Here is a 20,363-nt window from a genome sequence, read left to right as displayed (position 1 = left end):
ACATGCACAGGACCTAGGACGGGAGCCGTGACGGAGGTACAAGTCCCCCAAAGCAAAGCCAGAGGGGCGGAGGATGGTGGGACCCTGTAGAAGGATGTCGACGAAAGGTCGGCGTGTGCGCTTGCTGTAGAAGAGTGCCTGAGGTGCCAGCGGTGGTGGTGTGTGCCTGCTGGTGGGGTGGGTCGAGCGGGTCGGCGTCGAGAAGAAGTCTAGTGATCGTAGGGTAGTCGTGGAGGCCAAGGGGAGCGCCAACCGAGAGGCCAGTCGTGGAGAGGAGGGTGTCCGAGCCGAGCACGTCCACTACAGCGGAGGAAGAGGGAGCCACCATGAGGAGGGTTGCAGCCGTCAAGGTGGGGGCATCGCGCGAGACTGCTGCTGGTACCACGGGTGGGTGGCAGCGCCCGACCTAGTGGTGGAGAGCTAAGAGGGGCAGGGCCAGCGGCGAACTGCACGACAGCCACCAGGGCGCGGCGATGGAGGCACACGACTTGGCGCAGAAGAGCTGTTGACAGCCTAGGCGCACGGCTCGACGGCAAGGTCAGGACTGGGGCCGAGCTCGTACGTCTGGGTGCGCACACCGGAGGGAGCAACACGACAGGGCTGAAGTTGCCCAGAGGCCGGCGATGCTTGAGGTGGGGGCGCGAGCGCGTGGCTGGGCGGCTCGGAGCGGCCCGAACAGCAGCGCAGCAAAGGGGCGCGGCCAGTGGGCAGCAGGCTATGCCCAGTGCCGCTGAGGAGGGTGGCGTGCTTCGATCCGACGGTGGTGTGGCCAAGGGGCGGCAAACCGGCGGCGCGGCTCGGCGGAGAGGAAGCGTGGTCCCGACGGCGGTGCCTGTGCGGTCCGGGGAAGGGAGGCGGCCAGCTGGGCAGAGGCCCAAGGACCCGGCGGTTGTGGGTGAGGGAGGGTGGGAAAGAGAGAAACTGGCTCTGGTACCAAATTGGAGAATGAAGCCCTAACCCTAACTAGGGTTGGGACATGTATTAATAGACCAAGTTGTTGGGCCTGGCCTATTACACAGGGATATGCAGGTAATTACAAAGGGACTAGCCCCAAAACCCTAACTAACTAGGTTCTAAGAAGACCGCTGCTGCAGCATCCAGAGTGAAATTTCATCGACCACTGCTGCCTGAGAAGATGGGGATGGGGCAGGCAGCAGCTACATGGCCTTGTTGCTTGTTGGTAAATTTCTCTTCCATTATTGCCCTTTCCTCTCTCCTGTTCAGGGACACCCAGAATTTTTGGCTGCATGTACAGCTAGGCGGCGCCTTGAAAGCCATGACTGATTGTCTACTTTGTCAAGTTCCATATATCTAGGGGCTGTTTAGTTGGCTTGCTGGATTTCCTCGTCTTGCAAGGTTAGCCTTGACAGCACAGGAAACAAGGCAGGCAAGCAAAAAAAACATGTTGTGTGTTCCAGTCTGTTGCCCAGCGAAGCGAGGCAAGCTCAAGCAAGAGATCCAAAAAAAGGGCAGACTAAGTGTCGGGCTCCCACGTGAGTGAAGTCTGAGGAAGGGGTAAACCAAGGCAAGCCTTCCCATGCAAATGCAGGGAGGCTGCTTCGAACCCATGACCTGGCGACTCGGTGACCTTCTAAGTAAGAGATCCAAATGCGCACACAATTGACCTTGATATTCTAATTCTAAATCAGTTCAGTAAGCCACAGTCTACGAAGAAAGATGAAAAAACAAATAAGAATCTTTGTAAGTAAATCGTTAAGTATACGACTTGCAGTCAAAACTAAATAACATTAGTTTCAGCGTCCAACCTGAGCAACTCGTAGACATGCTGCTATTTCCGTTCTCCCAGCTGAGTGATCTTTTGCTTGAATACAATCAACTGTATTGCTTTCTCCAGTCTGAATTTTACTTCCATCAATTATCCTACCATTGCCCCTTAGCAGAGAATACCCAACGGAGCTCTCCAGGTCAAGTGAGTTTGGTTCCCCAAGGGAATTTGCTGATCTAGGCAAAAGGCTCATAGTGGTATAGAAGGGTGGGAATAACCAAGTCATCGGTAGCGCAAGTGCAAGGGGAGGATCTGGAACCACAAGAATGATCTTGGAGGCATTGTATGATACAACAGATCCAGAGGTGCCAGGTAGCAAGAAATCACAAACAACTGAAATGGAAATTTTGGTTTTGCCAGCAGACCTGTCACAAAAATGAAATAATCTATTAGGACAAACTTGTTGCTATCTGGGTTACCAAATACACAAGGGTGTTTTGTTATGTGTTTAAACCAATGGAAAGGGAGGAAAAAGAAAGCTTCTCCACTGGTTTCTAGCTTAAGTCTGTTTTCGAGGGGGGGGGGGGGGGGTCTACGAGAGCACTGCAGAACCCAACATCTGGTTCAGCTCAAACTTAATACATTTTTACTGGAACAATTATTATTCCCTTTTACTATATAGATCAAGCACCAAATAAAAACACTATTTCAGTTGATTTAAGGTTAGGGCAGTCAATTCTCTGATATAAAAAATCAGTTCACTGCAGATTTAGTGTCATGCTACATACTATACCTTCCAAGCATATGACTGATAAAAAATTTGCTGCTGCCATTGGAAAACCATGGACTCTTTTTTCCATCTGAATATAGTCCTTGGTCAAGTCTGTATCGCCAGGATTTAGCTGATTGGAATGTCACAACCTAAGGCAGAATAACTTATTATTAGTACAGATTAACTTTATGCAAGGGAAGTAGGAGTATTCTGAATTCTGACCTTCTCATCTGCTATCATCCAACTGTAACTTTGGCAAGTTTCATAGAAGGAAAATAGATCTCCCTGAGAAGCATTATCATTTAAGGAATGGCAAACGTGAAAAGATAAGCATATAGCAAACAGATACAAAGCACACCTTAGGCAGAGATGGATAAACTGGCATGCTACAGCCAATACAAAGACGTTCACTTTGAGTATTCAATGTCATAGCCACTGGGATATCCACTTCAACTCTTCCAAAAGCTTCACAGACTAAGATACCTCCATTTGCTAAAACAGCAGCACGTACAGTCTAAATAGTGCAACAGCTCAGTACATTGAGTGTATAACTGATCCAGATTCAAGATTCAGGAGTAAATGATCTCAAAATGGTACAACTTACAGAGTTCCCCACAGATTTTGCAGATAGTTTCCCAGTGGTATTTTGAACTTCTACAATTCCCATGTTCAGACTTGAGTATTCAATGGAAACTCCAGTTTTTGGACCACCTTTAACAGAAAGCTAAGCAGGAGGAAGATAAAACTCAGGACCCACAATCTTTTTACGAAAATGGAACTAAAATGTCAATGATTTGGCAACAGCATGCTAAGGCTATTCACAATGGAGATTCCGTACCACTTTTTCCAACACTGCCACATCATCCAAGGTGTCATGAAACTCAGAATGAAACAATGCCTCTCAATGCAAAAAAATCACCTCGCTATTTCAGACTAACATACCAATTAAATGATGTAACTCAATGACCAATAGAAGTTAGTAAAATATGTAAAGATGAAACAAATCACTCTCAATGGAGGTTCCACACGGTTTCCAAGACCTTGGAAACGAGTTGACATGGTTTCATTCCCATGAAACTAGTTTCATCCCATGAAACTTAATTCTCTTAAATGATATGACATGTCATCAAAAGGTCTGATGTGGCACACTATTAAATGTGCATGAAACCACAATGAAACTACTATCGAGACTAGCCTAATAGTACATCCCCAAATGTGCATTAGAAACTTGTAGGGATGTAGATATAGCTGGCATAAATTTATAGAAAGAGAGCAGGTTATTAATGGTTAGTTGGTTACCACAAAAGAGGCGCCTGGAGTGAGGTAAATATACTCAGGATGTATTTGCAATGGTCCATACACTTCCACCTTGACAACCTGACTTAAAACTCTGTGTCCAGAGCTTTGTTTAGTACTGACCTGAAGATTGGACATAGTAAGGATCATCAACCAATACAAGCAACTGAACATATATCTATCACCAACTTACATATAGAGATGTAATGCCGATTTTTGCAGCTTTAATTGAAAATTCGGGTCCATCCATTGATTCGCTTGGACCAATAAGCTCCAGAATCTCATCGTCAAGATGCAACTCAATGTCCATATATTTGAACTGCAAAGATGGAGAGAAATTAGCAAACTCAGAAAAACTACAGTATAGCCAATCAAATGAGCAAAGACAAGAGCAAACAATTGTCACAGCATTAAGATTTGGAAAGGAAAAAAAATCATTGAGACAAATAATAACAACCCTATTTTCCAGGCTTGAACCAACATGATAACTTGAAGAACTCATAGAATTGGTGTTAGCTGATTGAATACAGTTGAAAAGGATAATGGGTAATAAAAATCTCTGAAAGGAGTTTAAAGGATATTAAATGTAAAGTTTAGACATTTTAAACCAGAGTATTGTTGTAAATGAATAGTGCTAAATTTAACCAACATGCTAGAAAAATATGAAGTAGATACATAATGCATCCAAGCACAAACCTGAGAATCACCAAATATTTGTCCATCTTGGGTGCCAGCTAATATTTGGAAATCTTTTGTGCTTCCTTCCTATAAATGAAAAAAAATCAGCAAAAAATACAAAAAAACATAATAAAAATGGAGATCCTCGTACCATAAGACTGATTTGCTCTTCTGCTGTTATCTTAATCCAGTCAACATTTGCAACTCTAACCTGCAAACAGATAAGAAAACAGCACCACAAAAACTACTGTCAGTTTGATATCAGTGGCCTCAAAAGGAAGATTAGCACATCTTTATTATGAGGGGTAGTCTGATAGAAGTTGACTGTAAATTAGGGATGACAGATATATATCAAAATTCAAAAGTTATCATTATCCCAAGATTAATGCTAGACAAAGCACAGATACAAAGATATGACTCAAGGGATGTTGGCAACCATTTGAACAGTATAAACATAGTATGCAACAGAAGTCACTTGATTGAATTGTAACAAGTATAAAAAGTATCAGGAGAATTAGGAAGATAAGCGCCAAAGTGATGTACCAAAGAATGAGTAGTTGCTCTTGGAGAAAGGCCAACATCCTGGATTATGATTATAGCTTCGCCTAAACCTTTAGCCGCAAGAATCAATTGAGAACATAAGGCTTTTCCTGGATGTGTAACTATTTGCACCACATGTGTGTCATTGGTAGAAGCATCTAGGGAGCATGTTCCACCACTTACAATCAGGTTTTCCTGTGGCTCAAATGTATAAGAGCATAAATAGCAAAGGGGGCTTAAATTACTTCAGACCATGAACAGGATATACAAGAAGTGAGCAAAAGTTCACCTGTGCTTCAGGATGGAAAACTAATAAGACATATTCAGGGGTGACTCTTAAAGAAGAAACAATCTGTATAAACATAAACTGAGTGAGACAAGAACTTTAGCGAAATTGATAAAAAGTATTCAAAAAATAGTTAAATTACCTGCAACTGAATAGCATCTGTGAGACTATGGAATGTGTATTCTTCCTCATGAGTTTGGCCAGCATATTTGGTAGAAAAGTCATCAACTGTAGCACGTACAGTGCACTAGAGGTTCAAAATTGAAAATGTCAAGACATTCGCATGCTATCCACAAAATTCATACATCTATGATAGTATGCAACCACCACCAGCAGCAGCAACAACAAAGCCTTTTATCCCAAGCAAGTTGGGGTAGGCTAGAGTTAAAAACCCAATAGAACCCACAAATCAAGGTTAGGGCACATGGGTAGCTATTTTTCTTGCACTACTATTCAAGGCTAAATCTTTGGATATATCACATCCTTTCAAATCTCCTTTTACTGTCTCTTCCCATGTCAACTCCGGTCTTGCTCTCTTTTCATTGCTATCACGGTCACGCTTTAGAATCCCACTACACACTGGCACCTCTAGAGGTCTCCATTGGACATATCCAAACCATCTCAACCAATGTTAGACAAGTTTTTCTTCAATTGGTGTTACCCCTAGCCTATTATGTATATCACCATTCCAGACTCAATCCCTTCTTGTATGTCCACAAATCCAACGCAACATACGCATTTCCGCAACATTTATCAATTGAATATGTCATACTTTTGTAGGCCAACATTCTACACCATTCAGCATAGCAGGTCTAATCGTTGTCCTATAAAACTTGTTTTTTAGCTTATGTGGTACCCTTTTCTATACCCCTATATAATCCATCAGTTTAAATTTTGCAAAATTGACCCAACCAAATCACCCCCACTTATAGATGGCCAATAAGCACGAGGCCCGCGAGCCCGGCACGAACCCGCTGTTTGGGCCCGGTCCGAGCCCGGCATGGCCCGGTTCTATGCGGGCCAGGCCGGTCCGGCACGAATAAGCGGGCCAGGCTCGGACAAGAAACTAGGCACGGTGGGCTAGCCCGGCACGGCCCGTTTACCTCTAAGCCTGTTAAGCCCGTTTTTTTACACTAAAACGTGCTTACCGACCCGCTTAGCCCGCTTTTCGGCCCGCTTTTTTCGTGCTAAAAGGGCCGGTCCGGCCCGGCCCGTTTAGGCCCGCTGCGGGCCGAGCTCGGACAGGAAATTGAGCCCGCGGGCTTAGACGGCCCGGCCCAGTTTTCTAACCGTGCCTTGCGGGCCGGGCCCAAAACGGGCCAGGCTTCACCGGGTCCGAGTCGGCCTGGGCCGGGTGGCCTGTTTGGCCATCTCTACCCCCACACCCATAACCTTCCCTAAATCCACTAAACGAATTGCACACGCACATAACACAATATCAAAACCAACGGTTCAGATGGCTGGATAACCCATTCTCTCTCTTACTCACTCAAATCTAATGGCTAATATTATTTAGATCATCCTTCCTTCCTCATCCCTTACTCGCACCTCTGTCCTCCCCTTGCCCCACAACCCCACCGCCCCCTCCCCCACTCGCGCCGCCACCGCCGGCCATTCCCCCTCCCCAGGACCGTAGCATTAGCACAAGTATTAGACTAGTGTCATATAGAATGCAAGATGCTTGACGCCACTTCATACACCACGCTTTGATTCTATGGCTAATAATTCATCAATATGACCTTCCAAACTAACATCTTCCTCGTGTTTAGTGCCAAAATCACATCTCATATATTCTATTTTAGTTCTACCGAGTCTAAAACCTTTAGATTCTATAGTCTCCCGCCACAACTCTAGTTTCCTATTTACTCTTGCACAACTTTCATCAACTAGCACTACATCGTATGCAAAAAAACATACACCAAGGGATATCCCCTTGTATGTCACTAATATGCAACCACATTGGACTGTTGGACATATTAAGAGAGAGGTGAATCACTTGAACTCAATAAGAAAAAAAAATGTGAACGTTGTTGTAAATGCAAGGTGGGTTGTTTCTTATGTTACTCCCTCCTCCCCAAAAAGAAAGCAACTCTAGACTTGAGACAAGTCAAAAAAATTAAGTCCGGCAAAGTTCATAGAAAATAGTATCAACATTTATGTCGCCAAATAGGTTTACTATGAAAATATATTTCATAACCAATCTAACTATCTAAGGATATTAATTTGTTATCATAAATATTAGTATTTTTCATATAAATTTGGTCAAACTTCAAACTGTTTGACTTGTCGGGAAGTAAGAATTGCATTCATTTTTGGACGAGTAATTAAAGAAACCAAAGTTCAATACAATGCAACTTATGATATAAACTATACTGACCACTCCTGTAGAATTCTGTAGGACAAGAGATCTCTCCCAAGCTGACTCATCAAGCATTTCAACAGATTTGGTTTCTTCAAAGTAAGCAAGCCCTTCACATCCAGTGGCTTCCCATTTCAAGCGAAGAGAAGATGAATTAGCGAAAAATCTTCCATTTACATGTATACTCGCAGCAGCTAGACGTATATTTCTTCCGTTGGAGATTACAATGGGTGATGCTTGCAATCTATCTGGACCACGGTCAGCTTTCCTAGCAGCTTCCAATATATCAAGTCGGTTTTCTGTACAGTCAACGGAAACCATTTAGTAGGCTGGGAACAGTACAAAAACTTTCAACATGGACATGTTGAACTTTTAAGGATTATTAAACTGAATTTTAATGAAAAGAACAAGAAAGTACCATTTTCATTTGCTATCAATGTTATTTCTGATGGGAAGTCACAAATAACAGTGAACTCTGATTTGGAAATTGCAGGCACAGGATGATCTTTACCAACCATGTTCCCACGTGAAAACAGCAATTTCTAAAAAAAAAGTGAATTAAATTAAATATATTTCAGTGAATCAATTCACCAGAATATATTGCAATACGCAGTTCATAAACAAAAATGCAAAGATCCATTTGAAGTACTTACATAGCTCACTTTGCTTAGGCAAGATACTCGATATAGTCCACTAGATAGTTTCTTCACAGCGGTAGAACTAATAATATGATTTTTGGATGGATCAATAACATCAACTGTTTCAACAAAATCAATAACTTGGTCCCAACGCTCAGGTCCTCCGAAGATAAGGACATCCATTGTTGATCCAGGAACTAAGTACAGCTCCTTGGGAGAGTTGTTATCCATGTTCTTAATCCTACTATGAATTCCAGATAAGTCAAACCAGTACCCACCAAAATGATTTCCATTCCCCCCTTGGAGAACTACAAGAGGATAATATGCAGAAATTTTTGAAGTTGCCTCCAGAGAAATGGGTCCACCAAATGTCTCAATATCTGAATCTGAATCAACAGCAAATGTTGCAACTATTGTTGATCTGCCAGCAGCAAATGCACTCAGAGAGACCCAGGCACAAGGATTGCCATTTTGTCCCCAATAACCAGAATTATGTTTTATGTCGTCGATGCTTGAGGCCTCAGCGGTGTTAAGAATGTGAAAGGCCTCATCCTCGGATAGTAGACTCCACCTTATAAAAGCATTAAAATGGGTACATTGTGAGAATGGGTGTCCTGCAGAGAGAAACGGTGATAGCTCATTTAGAACATAACAGTTTGAAGGCATAAAAGCATTAAAATGGTTACATTGTGAGAATGGGTGTCCTGCAGAGAGAAATGGTGAAAGCTCATTTAGAACATAACAGTTTGAAGGCAAAAATAATTAATTAGTAATTCAGATGCTACACAAAAATGGATAAGTTTAACATAAGCTTCTTTCTTCTTGTAAGAAAAAGACGAAGTCTGATTTGAATCCCTGAATAAATTATGCTATTTGCTGAGGATGAGGACAGAACAAGAGAGAGTTGACAGCAGAAGCATTGGTATGAGAGTAGTACTCCAAAACCTAGCATTCTTGTACTAATGTCATTTTGTAAGACACAAGCTACTTTCCATTCGTGTACTAATGCCATTTTGTAAGGCACAAGCTAAACTTCATCTGATTTGTAACAAAGGAGTGACATCAAATTCAACTTGCATGAACCACCATATGTTTCTTTTTTGGCAAACGCACCAGCAGATGTTTTTAACACTGCAGCAGAATGAAGTCGTGTTCCAACAGGCACCTCCACAGGAAAGATTGGCAAGATAGACAGTACTGAAGGAATGGAAACTTCAACAATTACCTACATTGCCAAAAAAACAAAATGAGCTACCAGGAGTCTGAAATTTGTGGAAACGGAATATTATTAATGTAAAGGAAGACTTCCACTAAAAGCCATTTCGCCACTCTCAATTTTGGTTGTCCGTTATTATGCCATTTGTGTATGATTTGTGGGTCCGATGGCATACTGGCAAAGCCCACAAATGGTAATGGCAAAATTGCCAATGGCTCAAAAAAGTAGAATAATGAAACAGGACTGTCATGAACCATGAAATAAAATGAACCCAGAATGAAACTACAAAAAGGACAGTAATCAATCAACCATGTATGCACGTTCAGTGAACTGAAAATGTGAATGAAGGCACAGTAGACTATGCAAGTATGGGTTTTTTTTCTTTTCGGGAGTTGGTGCAGATATACACTTGTGGAAAACATGGATCCAGTAACTTCAATGTATCTATCTGATAATTAAAGGAAGGTGTCATAATATGCTTTGCCCAAGAATAAAGGCCTCAAACAAACAATTGTAACAGAAAAAGGTGCACATATGCTAGATATGCATAAGGTTCAGAAGTCCAAGGGCAAGAGAAAAAATAAAAGGAAGTGGTCAACTGGTCATTCTGTAAGAAGTTATTGTTATAGTGATCAGCACTAAATAGTAGAAATTTTGAAGTTTAAATTTAAACCTTACACATCACCAGTAACTCAGCACAACATAATAAGTGGTTCTATAGATGATCTCTAGGAATAACATGTGTCACTCTTCATATCATGTCAACTAGGTAAAGACCTCAGGAAGGATAAGTATTTAAAAAGAAAATTAGATAGACAAACCTCATCAAAATTCAAGAAATCGAAAGCAGAAACTACTCGGATGACAGCTTGACCAGGCTTTTTTGCACGCACGATACGGGAATCAGACACAGAAGCAACATCCTCATCAGAGGAAAATAACTTGTAGTCATCCAGCGTCTTACCACACCCTTCATATGAATGCAAAGACAATATAAAACTACTCAAATTACAAACTAAAAGTGGGAAAAAAATATGCAGATATCAGTATACTACAATAACCAACCTCCAATTGCCATCATTTCAACTTCCTGGTGAACTCCAGGAACCCAGGGCAGGTAAATAACGTTGGAGTTCTCCAATCCTTCATCCCAGAATGCCTTCACCTTACTACAAACATTAACTTCTTGCACAAGCTTGAGCACCTAATATTGCATGCATCAATCAGGTGATCAGCAAACCGTAATGACAATGTCATCCTAATAGTCTCTGCTAAACAATGCACCAAAAAAATGCACACATGAGTTGGATGTACCTTTGTTGGTCCAGATGCCCCCGTTAGGTAAGTTAAGGAAGCATCTAAATGCCCTTGCCCCTGGAAAATAGGACTTAACAATCTAGAAGTTTGCACTTCATAGGAACTTGTAGAACTGTCTGGCACCTGCGATAAGTTCCAGAATTCCATGGTACTACTCTCCAGTTTAAGCTCATTTTCCTATCAGCCAAAGAAAAAATAATTAATGAACAGAAAAGGTTGCAGTACAGATGTTACGGCAAGTAGAGTGCCGAACAGATTAGATTAATTTGGTTAGGATAAGGATCGCTTTCTTAAGGGTCAAGTAAGAGATAAGGATCGCTTGCTTAGGGAGTTAGGAGTCAAGCAAGCCTCTCTATATACGAACTTAAGAAGAGAAGATGTATCAATCTAATCAAGCAAAAATTAAGAAGTAAAACTCTTCCCTCGACCACGGGCAAGGCCCCCGGCCGGCCTCCTTGCGCTCCCAAAACACTAGCCACAACCATAACCACCACAACAATCTAGTATCAGCGATGTCGGAACACGACGACAACAACCCGGTGGTCTCCTCCGCCGCGGCAACCACCATCGACTCCACGCCTCCCCTGCCATGCCCGACCCTAGCACGCCGACAGGGACTTCTAGTGCATTATCGTGCAGCATCGCTCTCTACATGATCAATCACCATAAACGCCCAACAGTCCACAGGGCTCGCTACCTTCGATGCTCGGCAGTCTGTCGCCTCTTTCGTCGTCTACCCGCTTGGCTTTACCTACATGCTGCTGGGGTATGGCAACATATCGGCGACCTCCACCAAAACGTCAATCGCGCCCACACTTACCTCTGCCACCATCGTGCCTCCACCTCTAGTTCCATACGTGGGGAGCCACCAAGCATCCTCATCAGCAGGCGCCATACCCCAAGGCTTTCCCTATGGGATGATGGGGTACGGAACAACAACGTTCTGTTCTTCTCCACCTACGACGACAAGGAGGACCTCCTGAACTGGCTCGGCTAATGTGAGCAGTTCTTCCATGGGCAGCATTCACTCACTAGGGCACATGTCCCAATCCTCTAGGCACCTGTTCTGGCATGTGGCACCTGTTCCAACCTTCAGGGCATATATCTCGCCTAGCCCTCAGAACAATTCTTGTGCCGTACACCAAGGCACCTCGTGTGCCGCCTCTCGTGACAACTCTCTCAGCCCTCGAGGCAACTCTTCAGACCTCCAGAGCACTTGTTTCGCGTTTCGCCCCCCGAGGCACTTGTTCCGCCCCTCAAGGCACCTCTTCCGTCGACCCTCGGGGCAACTCCTACATAGACCCTCAGGCAACTCTTCCGGCCCTCGGGGCACTTGTCCCGCCCTCCAAGGCACAAGTTCTGTCCTCTGAGGTACCTCAGCTTCACGGACTTCCCAGTGTGGCACAGACCAGCAGCCATCCAGCGAGAAGGTATGAGATTCCTTGCAAGCACGCACTGCATAGCACCGCCGCATTTCGTCACCGACCTCCACAAGGGCGTCTCACTAGCCATCGTTGTGACCACTCTCTGTCTCAACACCCACCATACTACACCATGGGATCGAGGTAGTTGTACGCATGCAATTCCATCGCCTGGATGGTGCTCGTTTAAGCCCCACATTTCCAGGGAAACACTGACATCTGCAACCATGGCCACCAGCACAGCTCGAGGACGAGTTGTGCTGGTGGAAGGGTGCAGTAGTGTTATGGCAAGAGTGTCGAACATATTAGATTGGTTTGTTAGGAAAGAGATTTTAGATTAGTTCGGTTTGTTGGGAAAGAGAAGTTAGATTAATTTGGTTAGGATAAGGATCGCTTGCTTAGGGGTAAATTAGGATATAAGAATCGCTTGCTTAGGGTCAAGTAAAAGATAAGGATCGCTTGCTTAGGGGTCAAGTAAGCCTCTCTATATAAAAAGAGGAGACGTATCAATCTAATCAAGCCAGAATTAAGAAGTAAACCCTTTCCTCTTGCTTGGTTGCGGGCAAGGCCCTCGGCCAGCCTCCTTGTGCTCCCTCAACACTAGCCACTGCAGTAACCGCCACAACAACATATGGCAACCTAAAAAATAACCTCTAACAAACTGCTCAAATTATGTAATTATTTTATGTATCATGCATTGCACAAGTTTCATACAAAACTGCGCCAGATATCTTGAAGCACCAAGGTAATGTGGTAATTAAACATCTTGAGGTAGCAAATAGTGATGCCCTATGTAATCTAAAAGCTTAAGATATTAAGATATGCACACTAATTAGTAGAACAACGAACACAACATTGCATGTAAATAGAAATGTAATCATGCTTAGGTCGTGTTTGTTCGAGTGTTAGCAACTGAAACTAATTTCGTTGGTAGAAGGTTTGTGCATATAGCCCCCCACCACACCACACCCTAGGTTGAAGGCCTTTTTGACTTGAATTTGGTGCTTATTTCTTCTTATTTACAACCATGGTTTTTAAAGCGGTAAGGCGAGCCAAGGCGTTTGACCACCGCCTGGACGCCTAGGCGGCGCCTAGGCGAGGTAGGCGGACAAGGCGCCTAGGCGTTGGACCTCCGTCTGGACGCCTAGGCGACGCCTTAAGAACAGGGTTTACAACACCATCTTGTTCCTCTTACATCCTAGGTTGGCCGCATTTTTTGTTCGTTTGAGCTTTTGCGCTTAATACTACAAATCGGATGGAACTATCTTTTTCCTTGCAGCGAAAGGACCTCTAGCTGAGTTGGTTAGGTGGTCTGAGTAGCACTCCTCAAGTCCTGGGTTCGACTCCCCGTGGGAGCGAATTTCAGGCTGTGGTTAAAAAATCCCCTCGTCTGTCCCACGCCAAAGCACAGGTCTAAGGCTCAGCCCCGGTCGTGGTCCTCACATGGGCTTCGATGCTGCTGTGTATGGGTGGGGCAAGGGTTCGGGGGTTTTCTCGACCTGTGTGAGAAGGTCTTCTTCTTAATACAATGCCCGGGGGCTGTCTTACCCCCCGCAGGTCGAGTTTTTTTATCTTTTTCCTTGCATCATGAAGCACATACATCATCAACATCAACATAGCCTTTTAGTCCCAAGCAAGTTGGGGTAGCTAGAGTTGAAACCCAACAAGATGTCACCAAAAAGAGAAAGAGAGAAAGAGGAGGGGAAAAGTTTTAACAGCACTAAAAGGAAAAAGGCCTAATCACGGTTCGGGCATGTGGATAGCTTCTTTTCAAGCATTTCTATCCAAACACAACTCCATTGGGATATTCCATTCCTTCAAGTCCCTTTTGATTGCCTCCTCCCATGTAAAGTTTGATCGACCCCTACCTCTCTTCACATTATTGTCCCGTCTTATAATGCCTCTATGCACCGGTGCCTCTGGGGGTCTCCGGTGGACATGCCCAAAACATCTCAACCGGTGTTGAATAAGCTTTTCTTCAATTGGCGCTACTCCTAGCCAATCATGTATGTCATTGTTTCTCACTCGGTCCAATCTTGTGTGTCCACATATCCAACGCAACATATGCATATTAGCCACACTTAGTTGTTGGATATGTCGTCTCTTAGTTTGCCAACACTCAGCCCCATATAACATAGCAGGCCTAATCGCTGTCCTGTAGAACTTGTCTTTCAACTTATGTGGCACTCTCTTGTCGCATAGGATTTCCGATGCTTGACGCCATTTCATCCACCCCGCTTTGATTCTATGGCTAACATCTTCATCAATATCACCATCTCTCTGTACCAACGATCCCAAATAACAAAAGGTGTCCTTTGGTACTACTTGGCCTCCCAAACTTACATCTCCATCCTCACTAACTGTAGTATCAAAGTCACATCTCATATACTCAGTTTTGGTCCTGCTAATTCTAAATCCTTTTGACTCTAGGGTCTGACGCCATAACTCTAGCTTTCTATTTACTCCTTCCCGGCTTTCATCTACTAAAACTACATCATCAACGAAAAGCATACACCAAGGGATATCTCCTTGTATATCCCTCGTGACCTCATCTATCACTAAGGCAAATAGATAAGGGCTCAAAGTTGAACCTTTATGTAGTATTATGTTAATCGTAAAAACATTTGTATCACCATCAGTTATTCGGACGCTAGTCACAACCTTGTCATACATGTCCTTGATGAGCATAACATACTTTGTTGAGACTTTATACTTATCCAATGCCCACCACATGAGATTCCTAGGTATTTTATCATAGACCTTTTCCAAGTCGATAAAAACCATGTGCAAGTCCTTCTGCTCCTTATATCGCTCCATGACCTGCCTTATTAAGAAAACTACTTCCATGGTTGACCTTACAGGCATGAATCCAAATTGATTCATGGTGATATGCATCATTCCTCTCAGGCGATGCTCAATAACTCTCTCTCATAGCTTCATAGTGTGGCTCATGAGCTTAATCCCTCGATAGTTCGTACAGCTTTGAATATCTCCCTTGTTCTTGAAGATTGGTACTAATGTATTCCTCCACTCATCGGGCATCTTGTTTGATTGAAAAAATATGGTTGAACAACTTGGTTAGCCAAACGGTAGCAATATCCCCAAGGCATTTTCACCTCTATTGGAATACCATCTGGGTCCATTGCCTTGCCCCCTTTCATCCTCTTTAAAGCTTCTTTGACCTCTGATTCTTGGATCCTGCATACAAAGCATCTATTTAAATCATCAAAGGAGTCATCCAATTGGGTGTCCATAGTCTCATTCTCACTGTTGAAAAGATTGTCAAAATACCTCTGTCACCTCTGTTTGATGTCTTGTCCTTTCACCAAGAGTTGATCCATCTCATCCTTAATACATTTAACTTGGTTGAGGTCCCTCGTCTTACTTTCCCGAATCCTAGCTATCTTATAGACATCCTTCTCCCCTTCCTTTGTACTTAGTCTTCGATAAAGATCGTCATAGGCTCGACCCTTTGCCTCACTCACAGCTCGCTTTGCAGTCTTCTTTGCCACCTTATACCTCTCTATGTTGACCGCGCTCCTGTCATGGAACAAGCTCCTGTAACATTCTTTCTTCTCCTTTATTGCCTTTTGAACATCCTCGGTCCACCACCAAGTATCCTTAGGTTCACCGCTACTCCCTTTGGTCACTCCAAACACCTCTGACTCCGCCTTCCTAACACAAGTTGCCATCTTCACCCACATGTTGTTTGCATCTTCTTCAATCCAAGCGCCCTCCACAAAACTCTTTCCCTAAAAACTTTGGATGTCTCCCCTTTGAGTTTTCACCACTTCGTCCTCGCAATTTTAGCTTGTTTATCCCTATGGGTACTGATCCAGAACTTCCTCTTCTCGCTCTCACTGAGACCAACCTGAGGGGCATATGCACTTATAATGTTCAAGACTACATCCCCCAAAACTAGTTTGACTAGGATAATCCTATCTCCCTGTCTTTTGACGTCCACCACTCCATCCTTGAGGGTCTTATCAATCAGGATACCTACTCCATTTTTGTTTGCCACTGTTCCTGAGTACCAAAGTTTGAAACCAGTGTTCTCCACCTCCTTCGCTTTTTGCCCCTTCCATTTTGTCTCCTGAACACATAGGATACTAACACGCCTCCTGCTCGCTGCATATCATGAAGCGCATAATGATTAAAAAAAGTCCAGACCCGGTGCTAGAGGCTCCTAGATGAGTGGGGTCTGGGGAAGGGATCCCACAAATGTGGAGAAGCTGCTTCGAACCCGCAACCTGATGACTCAGTGAGACAGCTCTCACCACTGCACCAGGTCTGCCCTTGCATCATGAAGCACATGCTGGTTGATGGAATTTAAGAAATGTGTGCTTGTAGTTCTACACGTCATCCACAAATCAACCTTGAAATAATTTCCAAGAATTTTCCTACATATCAAATGACATCTGTAGTATCTGCATATCAGATATAAGTAACATATAGTAAGAGAACAAGTAATCAAATTCATCATATGAATAGTACCTCTGTAATATATATTTCCCTAGCATCAAATCCCTCTGCAAAAGCTTTGGCAAGGACCATGTATTTTCTTCCAGGATAAACATACCATACTTTTGAGGATGGAATGTTTGTAATCCCATGAAGATGGGCAGAATCATCCATAATAGGGACCAGATAAAGGAAAAGTGTCCGTGGAATAACAACATGTAGAGATGATACTTGTTCATGACCAGAAACTCTTGTGTCTTCAACAACCACCTTAGTAAACCCTAGACTCAATGCATGCAAGATACCCAAGGAATCCACTTGGGCCACAGAAGAGTTTGTCGCATACCAGCGATGATATTGTGATGGTAATTTAACCACTAGTGAAAAGGTAGAAATGGAGAGGATCGGTTAGCTTTCAGCACCAGATGCACTAAAGAAAACACAGGTAGAAAAGATATAGCAATGAGATAAAATAATATGTCATACCATAAAACAGAATCTAAAACTGGATATTTTAGCTCTGATGACATAAAAAAGATTCATTTTTCCCTGAATATGAATACAATGTGTTTTGTGTTAATTATTCATCTATTGTGTTTCTTCTCTGATATATAGCATATAACAGGAGACCATAATGCAGTTTCATCAGTGAACACAGTTAGGTTAGTTTCATTGTTCAGAGAATTCAATGTCAAATAATGACAGAACTTGATCTGTTAGAGAAGGTACCTTGAGCAACTTTCTGTCGGAATACCTTGAGTTTAAACTTCACCAAAACACCAACAGTCACGAGAACTGGTGATGATGGCTCTAGTGACATGGATTCAGCAACAGTTAATGTGATTGTGTCAATCACATGTTCAAACTGAGGCTCAAACAACTGAGCTTTAACAACCTCTTGGCCAATCTCAATACCCTTCACCACAGAGAAATCTGAACCAAGATTCTGCACAAGTACAGCAAGAAAATTCAAAATATGTATTCTTCCATACTGAAGAGTGGTAAATGTAATTGGAAAACAAGCACACAAACAGTTTACCTTGTCTTCTAGCTCAAACCGAATATTCATATCACCGCAGAAGCCACCACAGTCACTCAAATGTGTTTCTTTCAGTGGAATACGAATAAGATGATGGCTACTGTTATCAACCAACCTCGGGGTAAGGTGCCACAAAAACTGCAAGCCCACCAATGTCGAGAACACATTTTCTAAACCCAAAAGGAACCAAATTAAGTATGCTAAAATAAGAAAATATAGCAATGCCAGGAAAATAGCAGAGTTATCCTAAACGCTAAATGGTAAACAGTTGGTCATCCTTTGCTTAGCATTTAGGCCATTTTTTATGGTGTTTAAATGGAGCTAATGGCTTAAACGATTTTGTATAGCAACACTAAAATATACATATTAATGTATTTAGAATTCAAACATGCTAGAAAGTATGCATATTTATGCATGTAAAATATAAGTATTCTACCAAATGATTTTTTGGAAGAAAACTAAATCCCACTGCACCTATGTACTTACGGTGTTAATTAGTTGGGTACCAAGTGTGGTAGTTGTAATCCTCTGATCCTCTCATTGAGTAAATGGCAAATTAAATGTCCATTTAGCTCATTTAATCATGTTTAATCGATTCTGACTAAAACGGCTTTTAACGGTTTAAAAGGGTTTAAACGGCCTAACAATATAATTCACCGCTTAGGGCCTAAACGACATGGTTCGCCTTTGTTTACCATTTAGAAGTTGTGAACAGTGGAAACAGTAGTTTTGTATATAAATTTTCCCCTTTTTGTTTGTGGTTCATAGATGGTTTCATCTCTAGCCTACCCCAACTTTTTTTGGTTCTAAACGGCTATGCCTGACTGGAAAAAAGGCTTACTAAATCTAAAAGTGTTCCAAAAGGAAGCTCTTAGGTCAACAACGACTTCGGGGCATTAAGAAATAAGAACCAGAAAAGAAGGGAACAAAATGTGATGTAAACTGATGATCTACAAACAATGAACCCAAGTACTAGATAGAAAAAGCAGTATCACTGTTTATATGTACTATGTCAATTTCATAACGTAAGAATGAAAGATACAAAAGGTTCATATGAATTACCTTCATCATCGAAGGCATGTATACGTAATGTAGCAATTTCATCTAGATCAATTTTAACAGCATGGTGGAAAATACTGATCCGGGAGATCTTGTCTACGAATACTTTGCAGTGTATCGTGATTCCACTGATGATATCAGTCGCATAGACAGAAGTCTCCCTCCGGCCAGAGTATGGGGCAATTGATGCCAAACGAGCACTAGTCGAGCATCTGCTGCTATCATTATACTCTGGTTTAACTGAAATAAGGTCATGATGATCCCATGACCTGTAAACAAAGAAAACAAAGGCATTACCCTCTTAACATTGTGAAATGGGAACTCCCCGTCTCCATAAGTAGGACAGAAGCATGGTACTAGAACAGTTTCTAATTTGTGGGGAAAAAACTTGCGCTCCCTATACATCCATGCATAAGTAAAATGATTCAACTGACCAGATGATTCTACATACTTGAAGTACATTGCTACTAAATAAAACATTTACAGATACAGAATCAAACAACTAAGCACGGGTGACTATCGCCCTGAAAATGTGATGTGCATCCCAAATTCTGATCTAGTGTAGACACTGGCTTTCTCGAACACAGAAAAGAGTTGTGCATATTTGTATTAAGAGAAAAAAGAGGTAATAACCCTTACAACATGCACATGCACGGGCGAGCACAAAAACATTTGTGACTTATGCTTACAACAAAAATCGACCTTGACCAAGAGACCAGACACCTACTGGTTGCCTGCAGGCTGCATACCTAACTTAATTAAAGGTCAACATAACAGATTTAGCGTCATGCCCAAGCTACAAACATGGAAAATCAACTACTCCAAGTAAAAGGGTACAACTTCAGTTCCCCAAAAGCCCTAACCATGGCCAAACTGCTATCCTGTGGGTTCACCATGGTTCACATCAGGGCCACTGTCTGAAGCAAGCAAGAGCATGGAGCAAATCACGAAACATAAACCATCCATAATTACAAGCTGTAGCAACAACCAAACGTGGAGACACTCCACGAAACCAACGGAGCAACGCATGTCGCAGAACGGCACTCCACAGCGAGCGATCACGCAGAGCACCGAAGCAAAAAAATGTGGGCAAAGGACGGCTACAGAAGAATACCAGGAGAAGCATCCATCCCCGCCGATGAGACGGTACTCGACAGGCTTTGTCATCCGCGGGGGCAACAGCACGCTCAGGTCCGCCATGTGGGGCCCGCCTGCGGGGTTGGCGGCAGCCGAGGCGCATAGCAGCACGGCCACCACCGCGACCGCCGCCGCAAAGGCCGGCGGCGACACCATCGCCCCGCGAAGCTTGTGGAACTCTATGCAGTGACGAGCCCGGCCAGTGATAAACCCTAGTTGGAAAGGGGGGCAGGGAGGGACCCAGGAGAGGCGGAGCAAGGAAAAGTGAAAGGTGGCTTTGCGCGAGAACGGGAAAGGGAAAGCGAAGGGGACTTTCATGGACTTGGTCAGTTCAACTTTTTTTATGAGTTTTACTCTGTGGAATCTGAATATAATGGTGATTATACAGGGAGTAACATAAAAAAATTATAGGGTTAAC

At 43.1% G+C, this 20,363-nt stretch overlaps 2 protein-coding genes across 2 annotated transcripts in view; both read right to left on the bottom strand.

The window, feature by feature from the left end:
• LOC100384390 (uncharacterized) overlaps positions 1–19,997 on the bottom strand; it is a 49,143-nt gene extending 29,146 nt beyond the window's left edge. Inside the window, exons 1-24 of the mRNA NM_001349059.1 lie at positions 19,923–19,997; positions 18,812–19,077; positions 17,750–17,919; positions 17,440–17,656; positions 16,744–17,087; positions 10,826–11,005; positions 10,577–10,715; positions 10,333–10,481; positions 9,409–9,520; positions 8,311–8,909; positions 8,076–8,199; positions 7,676–7,956; positions 5,441–5,545; positions 5,302–5,364; positions 5,016–5,207; positions 4,624–4,683; positions 4,491–4,559; positions 3,988–4,113; positions 3,798–3,917; positions 3,103–3,222; positions 2,857–3,012; positions 2,721–2,783; positions 2,520–2,647; positions 1,767–2,151 (exon numbers count right to left, since the gene is read on the bottom strand). Coding sequence (NP_001335988.1) covers positions 1,767–2,151; positions 2,520–2,647; positions 2,721–2,783; positions 2,857–3,012; positions 3,103–3,222; positions 3,798–3,917; positions 3,988–4,113; positions 4,491–4,559; positions 4,624–4,683; positions 5,016–5,207; positions 5,302–5,364; positions 5,441–5,545; positions 7,676–7,956; positions 8,076–8,199; positions 8,311–8,909; positions 9,409–9,520; positions 10,333–10,481; positions 10,577–10,715; positions 10,826–11,005; positions 16,744–17,087; positions 17,440–17,656; positions 17,750–17,919; positions 18,812–19,077; positions 19,923–19,975 — 4,221 coding nt within the window. The 5' untranslated portion in view covers positions 19,976–19,997. The remainder of the gene's footprint in view (positions 1–1,766; positions 2,152–2,519; positions 2,648–2,720; positions 2,784–2,856; positions 3,013–3,102; positions 3,223–3,797; positions 3,918–3,987; positions 4,114–4,490; positions 4,560–4,623; positions 4,684–5,015; positions 5,208–5,301; positions 5,365–5,440; positions 5,546–7,675; positions 7,957–8,075; positions 8,200–8,310; positions 8,910–9,408; positions 9,521–10,332; positions 10,482–10,576; positions 10,716–10,825; positions 11,006–16,743; positions 17,088–17,439; positions 17,657–17,749; positions 17,920–18,811; positions 19,078–19,922) is intronic.
• Positions 11,600–16,439, bottom strand: LOC109944040 (uncharacterized). The gene is made up of 2 exons (XM_020548461.2): positions 15,541–16,439; positions 11,600–15,447 (listed from the first exon to the last, which is right to left on the bottom strand). Exon 2 carries the CDS (start codon positions 15,145–15,147, stop codon positions 14,020–14,022), a length of 1,128 nt encoding a protein of 375 aa, XP_020404050.1. The 5' UTR covers positions 15,148–15,447; positions 15,541–16,439; the 3' UTR covers positions 11,600–14,019.
• Positions 19,998–20,363: the final 366 nt, after the last annotated feature.

Source organism: Zea mays, chromosome 2 (assembly GCF_902167145.1).
Source record: "Zea mays cultivar B73 chromosome 2, Zm-B73-REFERENCE-NAM-5.0, whole genome shotgun sequence".
NCBI classification, from domain to species: Eukaryota; Viridiplantae; Streptophyta; class Magnoliopsida; order Poales; family Poaceae; genus Zea; species Zea mays.
The sequence above is the reverse complement of the archived record's forward strand: the minus strand, read 5'-3'. Positions and strand labels throughout refer to the sequence as shown.

What these genes read in the sequence shown, in the direction of transcription:
- LOC109944040 (XM_020548461.2), bottom strand. Translation starts at nt 15,147, where the DNA reads ATGATGCATATCACCATGAATCAATTTGGATTCATGCCTGTAAGGTCA.